This window comes from Scyliorhinus torazame, chromosome 7 (genome assembly GCF_047496885.1).
Source record: "Scyliorhinus torazame isolate Kashiwa2021f chromosome 7, sScyTor2.1, whole genome shotgun sequence".
NCBI classification, from domain to species: domain Eukaryota; kingdom Metazoa; phylum Chordata; class Chondrichthyes; order Carcharhiniformes; family Scyliorhinidae; genus Scyliorhinus; species Scyliorhinus torazame.
This window is the reverse complement of record NC_092713.1, coordinates 232,658,139-232,677,030: the sequence shown is the minus strand read 5'-3', so window position 1 is coordinate 232,677,030 and position 18,892 is coordinate 232,658,139. Positions and strand designations below refer to the sequence as shown.

At 50.3% G+C, this 18,892-nt stretch overlaps 1 protein-coding gene across 1 annotated transcript in view; it reads right to left on the bottom strand.

Moving 5' to 3' along the window:
- Positions 1–18,892, bottom strand: part of pde6a (phosphodiesterase 6A, cGMP-specific, rod, alpha) — a 104,766-nt gene that overhangs the window by 61,040 nt on the left and 24,834 nt on the right. The window contains exons 2-3 of the mRNA XM_072512141.1: positions 11,968–12,120; positions 9,697–9,786 (exon numbers count right to left, since the gene is read on the bottom strand). Of these exons, the coding sequence (XP_072368242.1) occupies positions 9,697–9,786; positions 11,968–12,120 (243 nt within the window). The remainder of the gene's footprint in view (positions 1–9,696; positions 9,787–11,967; positions 12,121–18,892) is intronic.

Here is an 18,892-nt window from a genome sequence, read left to right as displayed (position 1 = left end):
AAATTCCCAAGGTGAAAGAGCAGGAAAGGGTGGGACTGGGAGCACAGATCGAGGTAGAAGAAGTGGTGAAAGGAATTAGGAGCATGCAGACGGGAAAGGCCCCGGGACCGGACGGATTCCCAGTCGAATTTTATAGAAAATATTTGGACTTGCTCGCCCCGGTACTGACGAGGACCTTTAATGAGGCAAAGGAAAGGGGACAACTGCCCCCGACTATGTCTGAAGCAACGATATCGCTTCTCTTAAAGAAGGAAAAGGACCCACTACAATGCGGGTCCTACAGACCAATTTCCCTCCTAAATGTGGATGCCAAGGTCCTGGCCAAGGTAATGGCAATGAGAATAGAGGAATGTGTCCCGGGGGTGGTTCACGAGGACCAAACTGGGTTTGTGAAGGGGAGACAGCTGAACACGAATATACGGAGGCTGTTAGGGGTAATGATGATGGCCCCACCAGAGGGTGAAACAGAGATAGTAGTGGCGATGGATGCCGAGAAAGCATTTGATAGAGTGGAATGGGATTATTTGTGGGAGGTGTTGAGGAGATTTGGTTTTGGAGAGGGGTATGTTAGATGGGTGCAGCTATTGTATAGGGCCCCAGTGGCGAGTGTGGTCACGAATGGACGGGGATCGGCATATTTTCGGCTCCATAGAGGGACAAGGCAGGGATGCCCTCTGTCCCCATTACTGTTTGCACTGGCGATTGAGCCCCTGGCGATAGCGCTGAGGGGTTCCAAGAAGTGGAGGGGAGTACTTAGGGGAGGAGAAGAACACCGGGTATCTTTGTATGCGGACGATTTGCTACTATATGTGGCGGATCCGGCGGAGGGGATGCCAGAAATAATGCGGATACTTGGGGAGTTTGGGGATTTTTCAGGGTATAAATTGAACATGGGGAAGAGTGAGCTGTTTGTGGTGCATCCTGGGGAGCAGAGTAGAGAAATAGAGGACCTACCGTTGAGGAAGGTAACAAGAGACTTTCGTTACCTGGGGATCCAGATAGCTAAGAATTGGGGCACACTGCACAGGTTAAATTTAACGCGGTTGGTGGAACAGATGGAGGAAGATTTCAAGAGATGGGATATGGTAGCCCTGTCAATGGCAGGGAGGGTGCAGGCGGTTAAGATGGTGGTCCTCCCGAGATTCCTCTTTGTGTTTCAGTGCCTCCCGGTGGTGATCACGAAGGCTTTTTTAAAAAGGATTGAAAAGAGCATCATGGGTTTTGTTTGGGCCGGGAAGACCCCGAGAGTGAGGAAGGGATTCTTACAGCGTAGCAGGGATAGGGGTGGGCTGGCACTACCGAGCCTAAGTGAGTACTATTGGGCCGCTAGTATTTCAATGGTGAGTAAGTGGATGGGAGAGGAGGAGGGAGCGGCGTGGAAGAGATTAGAGAGGGCGTCCTGTAGGGGGACTAGCCTGCAGGCTATGGTGACAGCCCCATTGCCGTTCTCACTGAGGAACTACACCACAAGCCCGGTGGTGGTAGCTACACTGAAGATTTGGGGACAGTGGAGACGGCATAGGGGAAAGACTGGAGCTTTGGGGGGGTCCCCGATAAGAAACAACCATAGGTTTGCCCCGGGGGGAATGGATGGGGGATATGGAATGTGGCAAAGAGCAGGTATAACGCAACTGAAAGATCTATTTGTGGATGGGAAGTTCGCGAGTCTGGGAGCGCTGACCGAGAAATATGGGTTGCCCCAAGGGAATGCATTCAGGTATATGCAACTGAGGGCTTTTGCGAGGCAACAGGTGAGGGATTTTCCGCAGCTCCCGACACAAGAGGTGCAGGACAGAGTGATCTCAAAGACATGGGTGGTGGATGGTAAGGTGTCAGATATATATAGGGAAATGAGGGACGAAAGGGAGACTATGGTAGATGAACTAAAAGGGAAATGGGAAGAAGAGCTGGGGGAGGAGATCGAGGAGGGGCTGTGGGCGGATGCCCTAAGTAGGGTAAACTCGTCGTCCTCGTGTGCCAGGCTAAGCCTGATTCAGTTTAAGGTATTACACAGGGCGCATATGACTGGAGCGCGGCTCAGTAAATTTTTTGGGGTGGAGGATAGGTGTGCGAGGTGCTCGAGAAGCCCAACGAATCATACCCATATGTTTTGGTCATGCCCGGCACTACGGGGGTTTTGGATGGGGGTGACAAAGGTGCTTTCAAAAGTAGTGGGGGTCCGGGTCGAACCAAGCTGGGGGTTGGCTATATTTGGGGTAGCACAAGAGCCGGGAGTGCAGGAGGCGAGAGAGGCCGATGTTTTGGCCTTTGCGTCCCTAGTAGCCCGGCGCAGGATATTGCTAATGTGGAAGGAAGCCAAGCCCCCGGGGGTGGAGACCTGGATAAATGACATGGCGGGGTTTATAAAGCTAGAGCGGATTAAGTTCGTCCTAAGGGGGTCGGCTCAAGGGTTCACCAGGCGGTGGCAACCGTTCGTCGAATACCTTGCGGATAGATAGATGGAAGGGGAAAAAGAAGGCAGCAGCAGCAGCCCAGGATTTGGGGGAGGGGGGGGGGGAGGGGTGGGGGGGGGGGGACGGGGGGGGTGTAACTTGTGACAAGGCAGTTGCCAATTAGGGCTAGTTTTCATTTTTGTTATTTAATATTTATTCATTTTTTGTTTTTTGCTTATATAAAATAGGTCATTGTTATTTGTGCTGTTATAATAATGTGTAAAGGATGCACAATGTACTGTGTTGGTTGACCAAAAATTTTCAATAAAATATTTATTAAAAAAAAAAAAATGACCATTAAAGCGAGGCTGTAGTCCAACTGAAGGCTTTGATAAGCTAGATGTTTCCCCCAGCTGCTCAGGTACAGAATGAAGGCTGCTGGGGCGGCACGGGTTCTTATAACCTGCCTAGCAGGGCGGAGCTATCATACATTCTAACCAATAGAAAGCATACAGTTTCCACCAATGGTGCTTTAGCCTATCAGGTACCGTAATACCTATAATACCATATTCACCCCCTGTTAAGATAGAGTCCGGCGGGGGTGGTGGCCTGAAACTACATAACATGGCAACGTGGTATAATTAGTTCTGGAGGTACCATAATACCTCCGTACAGTGTTTAGTAACTATTTACAATTCTGATAGCTATGTACATTTGATGGTTTATATTTACAGTTTACAATCAGTCGATCGGGCCCCTGGTCGTCCTCTGTGATTGTTGGAGCTTCGGTGGTGACTCCGGTGGAGGCTCGGGCGCCTGTGCCTCCGGGAGCGTGGCTTCGATCTCCATGGCAGCTTCGGCACCGCTAGATGGTGCTGGTGGGGAAAACGGTTGACCTGGGAAGGGAGCGCCTGCGGAGTGCGTCGGTGGGTGGGGGGGGGGGGGGCCTAGACGGGGCCGGCGGAAGGACCGATCCTCCTGTAAGGTGCTGCGGTGGAGGGGCGGGTGGGACTGGTGGCTGGGATGTGCGTGGGATTCCGGCGGGCGCCAGATCCCGTAGGGAGACCACATCTTGTCAGCTGTTGGGGTACGCCACGTAGGCGTACTGGGGGTTAGCATGGAGCAGATGGGCCCTCTCGACCAATGGGTCCGACATGTGCGCCCGCACGTGTTTTCGGAGCAGGATGGGTCTGGGTGCTGCCAGCCAGGTCGGGAGCGAGGTCTCAGAGGAGGACTTTGTAGGGAAGACAAGGAGACGTTCGTGGGGTGTCTGATTGGTGGTCGTACAAAGCAGTGACTGGATGGAGTGAAGGGCATCCGGGAGGACTTCTTGCCAGAGGGAGACTGGGAGGTTCCTGGACCATAGGACCAGTAGGACGGTCTTCCAGACTGTTCCGTTCTCCCTCTCTACCTGTCCGTTACCCCGGGGGTTGTAACTGGTCGTCCTGCTCGAGGCGATGCCCTTGCTGAGCAGGAATTGATGCAGTTCGTCGCTCATAAAGGAGGACCCCCTATCACTGTGTATGTAAGTGGGGAACCCGAACAGTGCAAAGATGCTATGGAGGGCCTTGATGACGGTGGTTGCGGTCATGTCGGGGCAGGGAATGGCGAGTGGGAACCGGGAGTACTCGTCAATCACGTTCAGGAAGTACGTGTTGCAGTCGGTGGAGGGGAGGGGGCCTTTGATGTCCATGCTGAGGCGTTCAAAGGGACCGGAAGCCTTTATCAGGTGCGCTTTCTCTGGTCAGTAGAAGTGCACTTTGCACTCCGCGCAGATTTGGCAGTCCCTGGTGGCTGTCCTGACCTCCTCGATGGAGTAGGGCAGGTTGCGGGTCTTGACAAAATGGAGTGACCCCCGGGTGGCAGAGGTCCTCGTGGATGGCTCGGAGGCGATCTACTTGTGCGGTGGTACATGTGCCGCGGGACAGGGCATCAGGAGGCTCGTTTAGCTTCCCGGGACGATACAAGATCTCGTAGTTGTAGGTGGAGACTTTGATCCTCCACCGCAAGATCTTGTCGTTTTTTATCTTGCCCCGCTGTGCATTATCAAACATGAAAGCAACCGACCGTTAGTCCGTGAGGAGAGTGAACCTCCTGCCGGCCAGGTAATGCGTCCAATGTCGCACAGCTTCTACTATGGCCTGGGCCTCCTTTTTGACTGAGGAGTGGCGGATTTCGGAAGCATCGAGGGTACGAGAGAAGAAGGCCACGGGTCTGCCCGCTTGGTTGAGGGTGGCCGCCAGAGCTACGACGGACGCATCGCTCTCGACCTGGAAGGGGAGGGACTCGTCGATGGCATGCATCGTGGCCTTTGCAATGTCTGCTTTCATGCGGCTGAAGGCCTGGCGGGCCTCTATCGACAGGGGAAAAACTGTGGATTGGATCAGGGGACGGGCCTTGTCCGCATACTTGGGGACCCACTGGTCGTAGCAGCTAAAAAACCCTAGGCACCGTTTCAGGGCCATGGAGCAGTGAGGGAGGGGGAACTCCATAAGGGGGCCTATAATTCCATTCCGCACTACGTAGCCAAGGATGGCTAGGCGGTCGGAGCTAAACACGCATTTATCCTTGTTGTATGTAAGGTTAAGGATTTTAGCGGTCTGGAGACATTTTCGGAGGTTGGTGTCATGGTCCTGCTGGTCATGGCCGCAGATGGTGACATTATCGAGATACGGGAATGTTGCCCGTAAACCATACCGGTCAACCATTCGGTCCATCTCGCGCTAGAAGACCGAGACCCCGTTGGTGACACCGAAGGGAACCCTTAAGAAGTGATAGAGCCGTCCATCTGCCTCGAAGGCAGTGTATTTGCGGTCACTAGTACGATTGGGGAGCTGGTGGTAGGCGGACTTGAGATCCACCGTGGAGAAGACCTTAAAATGCGCGATCCTGTTTACCAGTTCGGATATGCGGGGGAGAGGGTACGCGTCCAGCTGCGTAAACCTGTTGATTGTCTGACTGTAGTCGATGGCCATCCTATGCTTCTCCCCGGTCTTTACCACCACTACTTGAGCACTCCAGCGGCTGTTACTGGCTTCAATGACCCCTTCCCTCAGTAGCCTTTGGACCTCTGACCTAATAAAGACCCGGTCCTGGGCACTGTAGCATCTGCTCCTGGTGGCGACGGGTTTGCAATCCGGGGTGAGGTTCGCAAACAGGGAAGGCGGGTCGACCTTAAGGGTCGCGAGGCCACAGACAGTAAGGGGGAGTATAGGGCCGCCGAATTTGAAGGTCAGACTCTGAAGGTTACACTGGAAGTCTAAACCCAGGAGTGCAGCCACGCAAAGGTGGGGAAGGACGTAGAGACGGAAATTTTTGAACTCCCTTCCCTGGACTGTGAGGTTTGCTACACAAAACCCCTTTATCTCCACTGAGTGTGAACCGGAAGCCAGGAAGATTTTTTAATTAATGGGGTGGATGAGGAGAGAACAGCGCCTTACCGTGTCAGGGTGTATGAAGCTCTCCATGCTCCCAGACTCGATTAGGCAGGACGTCTTGTGCCCGTTGATGAATACGGTCGTCGTAGCAGTTGAGAGTGTTCGAGGCCGAGACTAATCCAGAGTCACCGAGGCTAATCGCAGCAGTTGAGAATTCTCTTCGGGCAGTGCGTGGTCAGCCGAGCTGGGGTCCTGGGGGTTCATCCAAGATGGTGGCTCCCATTGGTCGCACATGGCTGGGGGTGCGCAAAATGGAGGCGCCCATCCCTCCAACATGGCGTCCGCGGAACAAGATGGTGGTGCCCAGGGTCCGCATGTGGCCCTGGAATATGAAGATGGCGGCGACCGCTGGCCGCACGGGGCCCGTGGAGAGGTTTGTGGTTGCGGTCCACATTCGCTGCCGGAGACCGCGGCAACCGCACGGGCCTGGCATACCCCCACAAAATGGCCCTTTTTGCCGCATCCCTTGCAGGTGGATGCACGGGCCGGGCAGCGCTGGCGGGGGTGCTTGGCCTGCCCGCAAAAGTAGCAGCGGGGCCCCTCGGGGTTGCCAGGTCGCCTTGCAGTGCAGGCCTGTGGGAGAATGGGCGAGGTCTCGGGGTCGTCCGCGAAGGGGTTCCACGTTGCCCAGGGGGCTGCCGCGCGGTCGGGAACGTAAGCGCGGGCATTCCTGGAGGCCACGTCCAGGAAGCCTGCAAGGGCCCATGCCTCCCTGAGACCCAGGGTGTCCTTTTTTAACAGACGCTGCCGGATTTGTGAAGATAGCATAACTGCCACGAAAGTGTCCCGGACTAAGAGTTCCGTGTGTTCGCTCGCCGAAACCTGCGGGCAGCTGCAGCTTCTTCCCAACACCAGGAGTGCACGGTAGAATTCCTCCCGCGATTCCCCAGGGGTTTGTCGCCTTGTTGCAAGCAGACACCGGGCGTAGACCTGGTTTACCGGGCGAATATAGTGTTCTTTAAGCAGCTCTATTGATGCATCGAAGTCTTCCGCTTCCTCGATGAGGGTGTAAATCTCTGGGCTCACCCTTGAGTGCAGGACGTGCAGTTTCTGCTCTCCCGTGGGTGCGTTTTCGGCCATCCCGAGATACCCTTTAAAGCACGCCAGCCAGTGCTTAAAGATTGCCGCTGAGTTCGCTGCATGAGGGCTAAGTTGCAGACACTCCGGCTTGATTCGGAGCTCCATCCTTTCTTCTTAAAAAAACTAGTTTATTAAATTGATGCACGATCAATGACCACTAAAGCGAGGTTGTAGTCCAACTGAAGGCTTTAATAAGTTAGATGTTTCCCCCAGCAGCTCAGGTACAGAATGAAGGCTGCTGGGGTGGCACGGGTTCTTATACCCCGCCTAGCAGGGCGGAGCTATCATACATTCTAACCAATAGAAAGCATACAGTTTCTACCAATGGTGCTTTAGCCTATCAGGTACCGTAATACTTATAATACCACAGTTTCATTCGGCTGTTGTTGGATTATTGTGTACAATTTTGCTTCCCCCATCATAGGAAGGATTAAAATAAAAGGAAAATGTGATGTAAAATGAGTCAGGAAATTGCTGTAGATTATCAAGAATCGTGTTACAGTTATGAAAGCAGACAAAGGAAGTTAGAGTCTTTTCTCTGGAGCTGCAAAGGTGAAGTAAAATCTAATAGATCTCCAAGATAAATAAATAATGATAGATTGGTCCCATTTGCTGCTGAAACACCACACAAAATTGAAGATAATCACAAGAAAAATGAATGTTGGTTCAAAACGGCGGACGGAATGTACATGACGGTCGGAATGTAGAATTCTCCCCAAACATCATTGTCAAAGCCGATTCCATAGTTACATTTAAAAGCAAATTAGTTGCAGCTTGAAAAAACAATATTATAGGATATGTGAAGCATGCAGCAGTAAAATTAGAAAGATGTTTAATGTAGATGTGTAAAACACAAACAGGGTCTTGCACAGCCAATTGGCCCATTCCTTCAAAAATTGGGCATCATAAAAGGAAAGCAATGTAAAACAGTCTGCCAGTATTATAAAAACACATTTCTTGATATCAGTAGTGGTCCATTTTAATTATTCTATGGTTCTGATTCCTTCCACTTTTAAATTTTCTCTGAAAGTTTTTTCTTTGATAGTGCACCTGATAAAGGCTTCCCGTCCCTTTGAACGCCTCAGTGTGGACTTCAAAGGCCCCCTCCCCTCCACCGACCGCAACACGTACTTCCTGAACGTGATTGATGAGTACCCGGTTCCCATTCGCCGTGGAGCTGCACGGTGGCACAGTGGTTAGCACTGCTGCCTCACAGCACCAGGGAACCGGGTTCAATTCCGGCTTCGGTCACTGTCTGTGTGGAGTTTGTACGTTCTCCCCATGTCGGTGCGGGTTTCCTCCGGGTGCTTCGGTTTCCTCCCAGATTCTAAAGATGTGCTGGTTAGGTGATTTGGCAATAATAAATTGTCCCTCAGTGTCCAAGGATGTGCAGGTTAAGGTACGGGAATAGAGGCGGAAGTGGGTCTGAATAGAGTGCTCATTTGGTCAGTGCAGACTCGATGGGCTGAATGGCCTCCTTCTGCACTGTAGGGATTCTATGATTCTATGAAATTACCAAATACTAGCAACATGAGGAATGGTTTCCTCTGTGACAAAATAGCCAACAGCCTAAAAAGCAAGGCCAGATACAGAATTGGACAATCTAAATTAAACAGTAGCCAACAACTTGAACCTTCAGGCCTGATGGGAATTCGGACAGGCCTAGTAAACACAGACATTGATCAGAGGTGAATAAAGGCAAATCTGAATGTCCTCGAAGTTGGGACCGGAGGTCATCGACCTTGGCCAAATAAGGTCAGTGTTTGTGTATTGGCTAATATCGACCAGACTCTCAGCACCTCAGGTCAAGTATCGATCAGACTCAGTGGCGCCTGAACACCATATATGGAAAGGGCTACGTGCGCTATGTACACCTAGAATGGACAGCTAGGGGGCTCCTGACATCGTCCATATGTGGAATCAGCAATCCCATTGGGTGCTGCCACCCCCTTCCAGTAACCTCATTTGCTGGAAGCCAGAGAACTTTCTAGAAAGGGGCAAAAGAGAGAAAGGAGAGAGTATAAGAAGAGACACCTGGAAGCCACCCCCTGTGAAGACTCCACCCAGAGTGAAAACTCCATCACCTCAGCAAAGAGAAGCCACGGCGACAGGGGAGGGCTTGTGAGACCCACCTTCGTGAAGAAGGCCCTGAGTTCAAGAAGCAAGGTCATCGGAATTGGGAGCCTGACCATGTTCAGCTGCATGGGTAGTATCTGAGTCTCTGATGACCACAGTATTTATAAGTTACTTTAAGGATTTAAGGGTTTGTTGTGTGAATAGAGTTTGAATCATAGGATTTAGTATGAAAATCGAGTTGAACTCTCGTCCTTTGTTTGTCTCATGAGTAAGGACACGTGGGAAAACGAGTTTTAAGATAAGTGGTCGAAGTGTCTGAAATGTATAGACAACACCTCTATTTGCTAAGTGCAGCACTATTGGAGACTGGCGTGCAGACAGTGGCTGCATGGGATTTCTGTTCCGCTTGACAGCTGTTATTGTCTTCTATGCTAAAATCTAAGGTGGGAAAATCAGGCTGGTGATTGAACGAGCAGAAAATTCTGACAGAATGTTTATAATTTCACTGGAAATAATAGGAAATCCTCACCCAATTTGTTTGCAAATCATTATTTAGGAATGACCTTAATTTTTGTCAAAGATATTAATTAAAAACAGTTCTAGAAAGTCCAAACTTGTCATAGATATGATATTAAATTTAAACTGTACTCAGGAGGTAATTTACATAGACATTTCCAATCCTTTGTCAAGAAAGCTTTGTTTCACTTTACCTGCCCTTTCCTTGTTTCACACCCATGGAGATAATTCAGATGGTAGATCCTGAGCGTCAAGTTTAGAAAATTGAGATACTTTAAAAAAATCTGTAAAAAAAAAGTAACAAGAATGCTTTTTAATTTAATGGACCAAAGCTATTCAACCCATATCTCAAAACCCCACCAGTCTATTTGCCCTGAAGTTAGGGCCCAGATTTTCATAAAGCTGGAATGACTCCAGAGCCATTTAATAATGGCGGCCAGGACCCGACTCTGAGATTCCTAACTCCATTTCCAATGCCCCAATTTTTTATTGGTTTGGGATAGGGATGGGTAGTAAGCTGGCAACCTGCACTCCTGACCTGCCCAGTTCCATTGTTGGGGGGAGCATCTCCCTGCTCCTGCACCTTTCATGGTGGGGGCAAACTTCTCCATGATTTGTTGTTCACAGCCCCTCAGAAGAGTTGCGAACCATAGTCTGGATTTGGAAACCTCTTGAATGCTAAGTTCAAAAAGGCTTACTGTTATCACCACACTTACCCATGCCTTCATGCCCCTTCTGTGACTCCCATGCCAGTGCTTGACAACTCAGTGCCACCTCAAGCCCCACACTGACACCCATGCCAACTCCCCATGGCACCAATTCCTTCCATGCCAACTCATACCCATTCCGAGCCCATACACCCAGAAAGTACAATGTATATAACCAATTAAATATATAATAACAATGACAAGTGTGTAACTTTTGAGAGAAACAAAAAGAAAGCTGTTTTTGGAAAAAAAGTGTCCTTTAACATAGTGAAACCGATCTATATATGTAATTATATCAATGCATATATATATACTATAGATATATGAGTGAGATTCTTTGGCCCTCCCCATGGCTTGTTTCTCAGTGGCAGGAAGCGGTCCTCCATTGAATGTCATGGGATCTTCTGGTCCTGCCTCTGTCAGTGGGATTTCCCATTGAATCCACGTCCCACCGTCGGGAAACCCATTGGGGTACGCCTTGGCGGGACCGGAAGATCCTGCTGGGGTGGGTGAACAATCGGAAGGTCCTGTCCTGTTTCTATTCTATCTGTTGTCTGATGCCACCTGGACGATATTCCCTCAAAGATTAGCCTTTAGTTAATTCCCTCAATCTTGTTACAAAAGAAAGGTGCACATAATGAAAGGGGGGAAAGACTAGAGCCAGCAGCAAAGAATTTCAGAGCTGCATCCTTCAAAGGAGAAGATCTGCACGTATCTGCCATAATTTTTTCTGGTAGATCAGAATGATGAGGAAATCCATACAGGTGACTTAGCGTACAGCTGATCCCACTTGATGTCCCCCCTCCCCCCCCTCCCCCAATGCATCTGCATTAGTGCATCAACTCAGTAACTCCATGGGGAATTAGAAAGTCTAGGTGAGAGTGCAATATTGGTTGATTCACAGAGTATAAGGGACCAAGAAGAGTTTGCAGTGAATAAGCATGCACCAACTTTCCAACATAGGCAGATTGGTAGGCCACTCAACTTTAGTGTCACATGTTCCATTAAAATCTCTCCACATGTCTGGCAACTAACAGCTGTGACTTTCATTTGTAGCATTAAGGAAACTTTCTCCTTATTGGAGAAATCAATGCAGCATTTAATATTTGCATTGGCATCTGTAATGGCCGTTCACCTCTGAAGCTGTCAGGAACCAATCAGTTATTCTGACTTTTTGAAAGCAAAATTGTTACCCTGGTTGTAGTGCTTTCCAGGTTAGACGGCATAAAGGTTTACTGAAGACCAGAATGTGACCACTTGCTTAGTGCTTTCAGGATCAGGAAAAAAAAATAAGATCAATATTGCAGGCATTGAAGGAATAACTAGCCCTGGTGCTTTGGTGACACAAGTCATGGGTTTCCAGAACTCCACTGATGATTTATCTATAGATAATTAATTAAACCTCTAAAAGCATTAGTTGAAACATTGTGAAAAAGTCCCAGACAACAGTGGCGCAGTGGGTTATCCCTGGTGCCTCACGGCGCCAAGGTCCCAGGTTCGATCCCGGCTCTGGGACACTGTCCGTGTGGAGTTTGCATATTCTCCCCGTGTTTGTGTGGGTTTCGCCCCCACAACCCAAAAGATGTGCAGGCTACGTGGATTGGCCATGCTAAAATGCCCCTCAATTGGAAAAAAATTATATTTAAAAAAAATTAAGTGCTGGAAGAGGTATTGTATTTCAATGCCTTAATTTTCAAAATATATATGTAGACACAGGTATATACAGTATATTTGTACAAAAAGCTGGAACACTCTTACTTCTTCATCTTTTGTGGTGAAATGTGGTCCCTCTACTTTGTTTACAGCCATTACAACAGCAACTACATCTTTTCCATTCATTATTGGAGTTGCCAGAACACTGTTTGTTTCATATTCTGTAAGGTGGTCCACAAAGTCACAGAAACGTTCATCCTATGAAACAGAAAATAGTCAATATAATTGAGGACAATTTTCAAAGATCATACCCCATTGTGCTGATAATAGTTAAGCCAATTTTGACAACTATATGTGAAAGTTAAAGTCATTTGAACACTCAATAATATATCACAAAGTCTATTGCTGAAACCTCCAGAAAGTATTATTAATTATATCAGATCTGAAATTCCAAAGGATTTTGTCCTACCTTAATGTATTAAAATATCGTTACCACGAAAGGAGAAGAATGTCAATGGGAGGAAATGATCAGCTCCGAATACCATCATTGCAAGGATTGCAGCAGCTCCAGGAAAAGGCTTGCTATCATCTTCTTGTGGAAATAAATCAATCTGGTTCTCAGCCCAGGAACAACATATAAAAACCATTTTGGAAAATACCCAATATTTCTCGTACACCTAATTATTTTCAGCACTTTGAGCGAAGATCCATAATTATTTAATTTGAAAAAAAATGTAAAAACATAATAAATGAGTCAAAGTAGGCCATTTGACCCCTTGAGCCTGTTTAGTTCATGGGACAAGGGCATCGCTGGCTGGGCCAGCATTTATTGCCCATCCCATATTACCCTTGGGGCAACCACATTGCTATGGGTCTGAAGTCACATGTAGCCCAGACCAGGTAAGGACAGCAGATTTCCTTCCCTAAAGGACATTATTGAACCAGATGGGTTTTTATGACAATCGACAATGATTTCATGGTCAGCATTAGACTGTTAATTCCATATTTTTATTGAATTCAAATTTCACCATCTGCAGTGGCGGGATTTGAACCCGGGTCCACAGAGCATTACCTTGGCTTTCTGGTTTACTAGTCCAGTGGCGATACCATTATGCCACTGCCTCCCCATATTTAAACGTATCATGGCTGATTTCCTACCTCAGCTTCTCCTTCCTGTGCTATCCCCATATCACTTAATTCCTTTTGACTCCAAACATCTATGAACCTCTTGCCTTGAATATATTCAATGATGAGATCCTTCAGATCTTCGAAGTAAGAATAAATGTATTAGTCAATCCCTCAATTAGAAACACGTCATTGACCTTTCATTTTGCAAATCATTGGAAGTGATTTAACGGAATAAGTTCGAAGTCTGGGTGTTTCCCAACGGCCACTCCGGCGAGATTGTGGCCTATATTTAACGGCACTTAGTGCTGGAAATGAGCCCCCACGAGTTTCCTGCCATTACTGGCTGTCTTCCCAAGTCCCGAAAAGGCGCCGGAGTGTGGTAACTAGGGGCTTTTCACAGTAACTGCATTGCATTGTTGATGTAAGGCTACTTTGTGACACTAATAAAGATTATTAAAGACTATTAGATTATTATTATGTGTGGTACAACACTGGACAATATTCAAGCCACATGTCAATGAAGCTTTGCTTAAGAAAGCAGAAATGGTGGACGTGAATTAACCTCTCCGCTGCGCCCGCTGCAGATCCACCGTCCATCTTGGCCCTTTCAGGTCTATTATGGGCCAACCTATCCTGCGGTGACAATGAGGTGGCATTGTGAGCCACACGCTTGATGGACTGGGGAGATCAACAGCAGGTGGCATGTAAGGGCACTGCAACTTGACATGAAGCGGTTGTGCTGGTGGGTGCCATGGGCTGTTGAGGAACAAGCGCCAAGACCGGATGTGTGGAGGTTGCGAGGTGTCACCCAGTGATTTATGTGTTGGGGGGGGGGAGGATTGGGAATTTGAGGGGTGGAAAGCAGAACCGATGCCAGGAAAGAGGTGATAACTTACCCTTGCAGCTTGATGGAGGTCATTCGTCTTCCGACATTGTACGGAGGTCCTCCTGGTCATGTTGCCCGCACTGACACTGATTACCAGGTGGCATTGGAGGCACTGCCTCTGGTCCCTGAGTGGACCAGGTGGTCCAGCCTTGCATCCAATGCATCCAGAAGCCTCCCTAAAGCAAGAAGCATGTCGGTGCACTGCCATGCTTATGTCTTGACTGGGAGTGAGTGGTGAGGGAGCGCTTAAAAGCAGTTCACCTTGTTAGCAGAGAGACACTGGGACATAAGTCTGGGAATCATTTGGCAAGAGAGCCAATAATGGCAAGAAGCCCGAGGGGGCTAATTTCCGGCACTAAGTGCTGTTAAAAATGTGGCGACTAGAGGATTTTCACAGTAACATCATTGCACTGTTAATGTAAGCTTACTTGTGACACTAATATAGATTATTATTACCTAAAACTATAGCTGTGATTTTCAGGCCCTAGGATGGCAAGTCCCACCATGGCGGATGTGGCAGGCCATTCAAACTTCCATTCACTTCGATGGGACTGGAAGATCCTGCCGGTGGGAGGGACCAGAAATTGTCGATGTCTTGAACTATTTACATTACATTCTGTAACTCCCTTTTTACAACTATACACTCTACCCAACTTTAACTCTTCCACTTCCCCTCCCCAAATCACAGTTCTGGGGGGGGATTCAATCTCCCAAAGTATTCTCAGTCGTTAGGGAAAATGACTTGACAATAGGAAGGTTTCCTTCTGCTTCTGGTAGATCACCATCTGCAGAATAGGACAACTCTATATCATCATGACTTCCGTAAGCCGCACATTTCGGCAGCTCCCGCTATAACGGACTTTTGGGCTCTCCGGAGGAGCCCCAACGGAATTTTTTTTACTAAATCCCATGTGGGAAGGTGAAGTAAGGTCCCCCTTCCGTCGTATGGAGGGGATTAGTGGTGGAGCGGTGGAAAAAGAGGCTCTGGAGCAGCGGCAGAAACGAGGGGGAAAAATCAAGATGGCGGAGGTCGGAGATCGAGCAGCATGGGGGCCGGACCAGCAGGAGTTTCTCAGGCGCTGCGCGGAGGAGCTTAAAAAGGAGGTGCTGGCGCCAATGCTGTTGGCGATCGAGGGGCTGAAGGAGACCCAGAAGGCCCAGGTGGTAGAGCTCCGAGAGGTGAAGGACAAAACTAACGAGAACGAGGACAAGATCTTGGGCCCGGCAGTGAAGATGGAGGCGCACGAGGCGCTGCACAAGAGGTGGGCCGAGAGACTCGAGGTCCTGGAGAACAGGTCGAGGAGGAAGAATCTCCGGATTCTGGGCCTCCCCGAAGGAGTGGAGGGGGCTGATGCCGGGGCGTATGTGAGCACGATGCTTCATTCGCTGATGGGTGCGGAGGCCTCTCCGAGCCCCCTGGAGCTAGAAGGCTCACCGGGTCCTGGCGAGGAGACCCAAAGCTGGCGAGCCGCCAAGGGCGATAGTGGCGAGGTTCCATCACTTCGCGGACAGAAAGAATGTCCTGAGATGGGCCAAGAAGGAGCGGAGCAGCAGATGGGAGAATGCGGTGATCCGAGTCTACCAGGACTGGAGCGCGGAGGTGGCAAAGAGGAGAGCTGGCTTCAACCGGGCCAAGGCGGTGCTGCATAAAAAAAGGGTGAGATTCGGAATGCTGCAGCCAGCGCGACTGTGGGTCACTTATCAGGACCGACACCACTATTTTGAGACGCCAGAAGGGGCTTGGACCTTTATCCAAACGGAAAAATTGGACTCGAACTGAGGGACTGTGGATGTGGGAGAGATGTTGACTGTATACAGGGTTGTAAATATGGGTAAAGAATGTTTCACGGGTGGGACGATGGATGGGGATGGGGGAAGAGTTCTTGATGGGGGGACAGTGAGGAATGTGGGCGTCGGTGCTGGAGGGAGGTGAGACTCGGGGATGGGGGAATTGGGATAAGGCCGCAACATGAGCTGCGCCACAGGGGGCGGGGCTGGCTCAGGAAAGCGCGGGCTTTTTCTCGCGTTAGGGAGGGGGGGATGGAGGAGCGCAAGGAGGAGGAGAGATTTCCACACCGGGGGGGGGTCAACGGGAAGGCGGGGGAAGCCGGGGTCAGCAGGAGTCAGCTGACTTACGGAATATTATGGGGGAGCAAAAGAGCTAGATTTGGATCTAGCGGGGAGGGGGGAGGGGAGGGGGGAGAGAGGGGGACAATAGGGTTGCTGCTGCATTGGCCGAGGGGGAACTGAAAATAGAAGAGGTGGTCGGGGCGGGGGTTCTCCATCTGGGGGACTGGAAGGTGCGGGAGATGTGGGCACGGACTGGCCTAAGATAGGAGATGGCTAGTCGGCAGTGGGGGTAGCCCCCCAATCCGGCTGATCACGTGGAATGTGAGAGGCCTAAATGGGCCAGTCAAGAGGGCCCGAGTGTTCGCGCACTTAAAGGGACTGAAGGCAGACATGGTCATGCTTCAGGAGACACATCTGAAGGTGGCAGATCAGGTCAGGTTAAGGAAGGGATGGGTAGGACAGGTGTTCCATTCGGGGCTGGATGCGAAGAATAGAGGGGTGGCAATACTGGTGGGGAAGCGGGTGTTGTTTGAGGCCAAGAACATAGTAGCGGACAATGGAGGCCGATACGTGATGGTGAACGGTACGTTGCAGGGGATGGGGGTGGTATTGCTAAATGTATACGCCCCGAATTGGGACGATGCTGGATTCATGAAACGGATGTTGGGGCGTATTCCGGACTTGGAGGTAGGAAGCTTGATAATGGGTGGGGATTTCAACACGGTGTTGGACCCAGCACTGGATCACTCCAGATCTAGGACCGTAAAGAGGCCGGCTGCGGCCAAGGTGCTCAGGGGGTTTATGGATCAGATGGGGGGAGTAGATCCGTGGAGATTTGCCAGGCCTTTCGCCAGAGAATTTTCTTTTTTTCTCCCATGTACACAAGGCCTACTCCCGGATAGAATTTTTTTGTCTGGGCAGGGCATTGGTCCCGAAAGTGGAGGGAACGGAGTATTCGGCCATAGCCATTTCAGACCACGCCCCGCACTGGGTGGAACTAGAGCTGGGGGAGGAGAGGGACCAACTCCCGCTGTGGCAGTTGGATGTGGGACTGCTGGCAGACGAGGAAGTGTGCGGGAGGATGTGGGGGTGCATCGAAAGGTATCTGGAGGCCAACGACAATGGGGAGATGCAGGTGGGAGTAGTATGGGAGGCATTGAAGGCGGTGGTCAGGGGAGAGTTAGTCTCCATCAGGGCTCATAGGGAGAAGAGACAGGGCAGGGAAAGGGAGAGGTTAGTGGGGAAGATCTTAAGAGTAGACAGGAGATATGCGGAGGCCCCTGATGAGGGACTACTCAGGGAGAGACAAAGTCTCCAGACGGAATTCGACCTGTTGACCACAGGGAAGGCAGAGGCACAGTGGAGGAAGGCACAGGGGGCGATTTATGAGTGTGGGGAGAAGGCGAGCCGGATGCTGGCACATCAGCTCCGTAAGAGGATGGCAGCGAGGGAAATAGGTGGAGTCAAGGATGGAAAGGGAACTACGGTGGGGAGTGTGGTGAAAGTGAATGAGGCATTCAAGGCCTTCTACGAGGAACTGTATAGGTCCCAGCCCCTAGGGGGAAAAGAGGGGATGCGACGATTCTTGGACCAACTGAGGTTCCCGAGGGTGGAGGAACAGGAGGTGGCTGGTTTGGGGATGCCAATTGGGGTGGAGGAGCTGGTTAAAGGACTGGGGAGCATGCAGGCAGGGAAGGCCCCGGGACCGGATGGGTTCCTGGTGGAGTTCTATAGGAAGTATGTAGACCTGTTAGCCCCGTTGCTGGTAAGGACCTTCAATGAGGCAAGGGAGGGGGGGACCCTGCCCCCGACAATGTTGGAGGTGACAATCTCTTTGATCCTGAAGCGGGATAAGGACCCAATGCAATGCGGGTCGTATAGGCCGATCTCGCTCCTCAACGTAGATGCTAAGTTGCTGGCAAAAATGTTGGCTACGAGGATTGAGGACTGTGTCTCGGGGGTGATTCACAAGGACCAGACGGGATTTGTAAAGGGCAGGCAGCTAAATACCAATGTGCGGAGGCTCCTAAACATGATAATGATGCCATCGGTGGAGGGAGAGGCGGAGATAGTGGCAGCTGTGGACGCGGAGAAGGCCTTTGACCGGGTGGAGTGGGAATATCTCTGGGAAGTGTTGCGGAGGTTTGGGTTCGGGGGAGGGTTTATTAGCTGGGTTAAGCTCCTATATAGAGTCCCAGTGGCGAGTGTGGTTACGAATCGGCGGAGGTCGGAGTATTTTTGGCTGTATCGAGGGATGAGGCAGGGGTGCCCCATGTCCCCCCTGTTGTTTGCATTAGCAATTGAACCTTTGGCCATGGCATTAAGGGAGTCCAGGAAATGGAGGGGGGTTGTTCGAGGGGGAGAGGAGCATTGAGTGTCGCTGTACGCAGACGACCTCTTGCTGTATGTGGCGGACCCAGTGGAGGGGATGGTGGAGGTCATGCAGATTCTAAGGGAGTTTGGGGACTTCTCGGGCTACAAGCTCAATGTAGGGAAGAGTGAGTTCTTTGTGGTGCATCTGGGGGATCAGGATAGACGACCTACCATTGAGGAGGGCGGAAAGGAGCTGTCGATACTTGGGGATCCAGGTAGCTAGGAGCCGGGGGTCCCTGCACAAACTTAATTTGATGCGGCTGGTGGAGCAGATGGAGGAGGACTTTAAATGGTGGGACATGTTGCCACTCTCGCTAGCGGGCAGGGTACAGTCGAGTAAAATGGTGGTCCTCCCGAGGTTTCTTTTTGTATTCCAATGCCTTCCAATTGTGATCACCAAGGCCTTTTTTAAGAGGATAGGCAGGAGCATTATGGGTTTTGTGTGGGTGAGTAAGACCCCGAGGGTAAGGAGCGGGTTCCTGGAGCGTAGTAGAGATAGAGGAGGGCTGGCGTTGCCGAATCTGGGTGGCTACTACTGGGCAGCCAACGTGGCGATGATCCGTAAATGGGTGA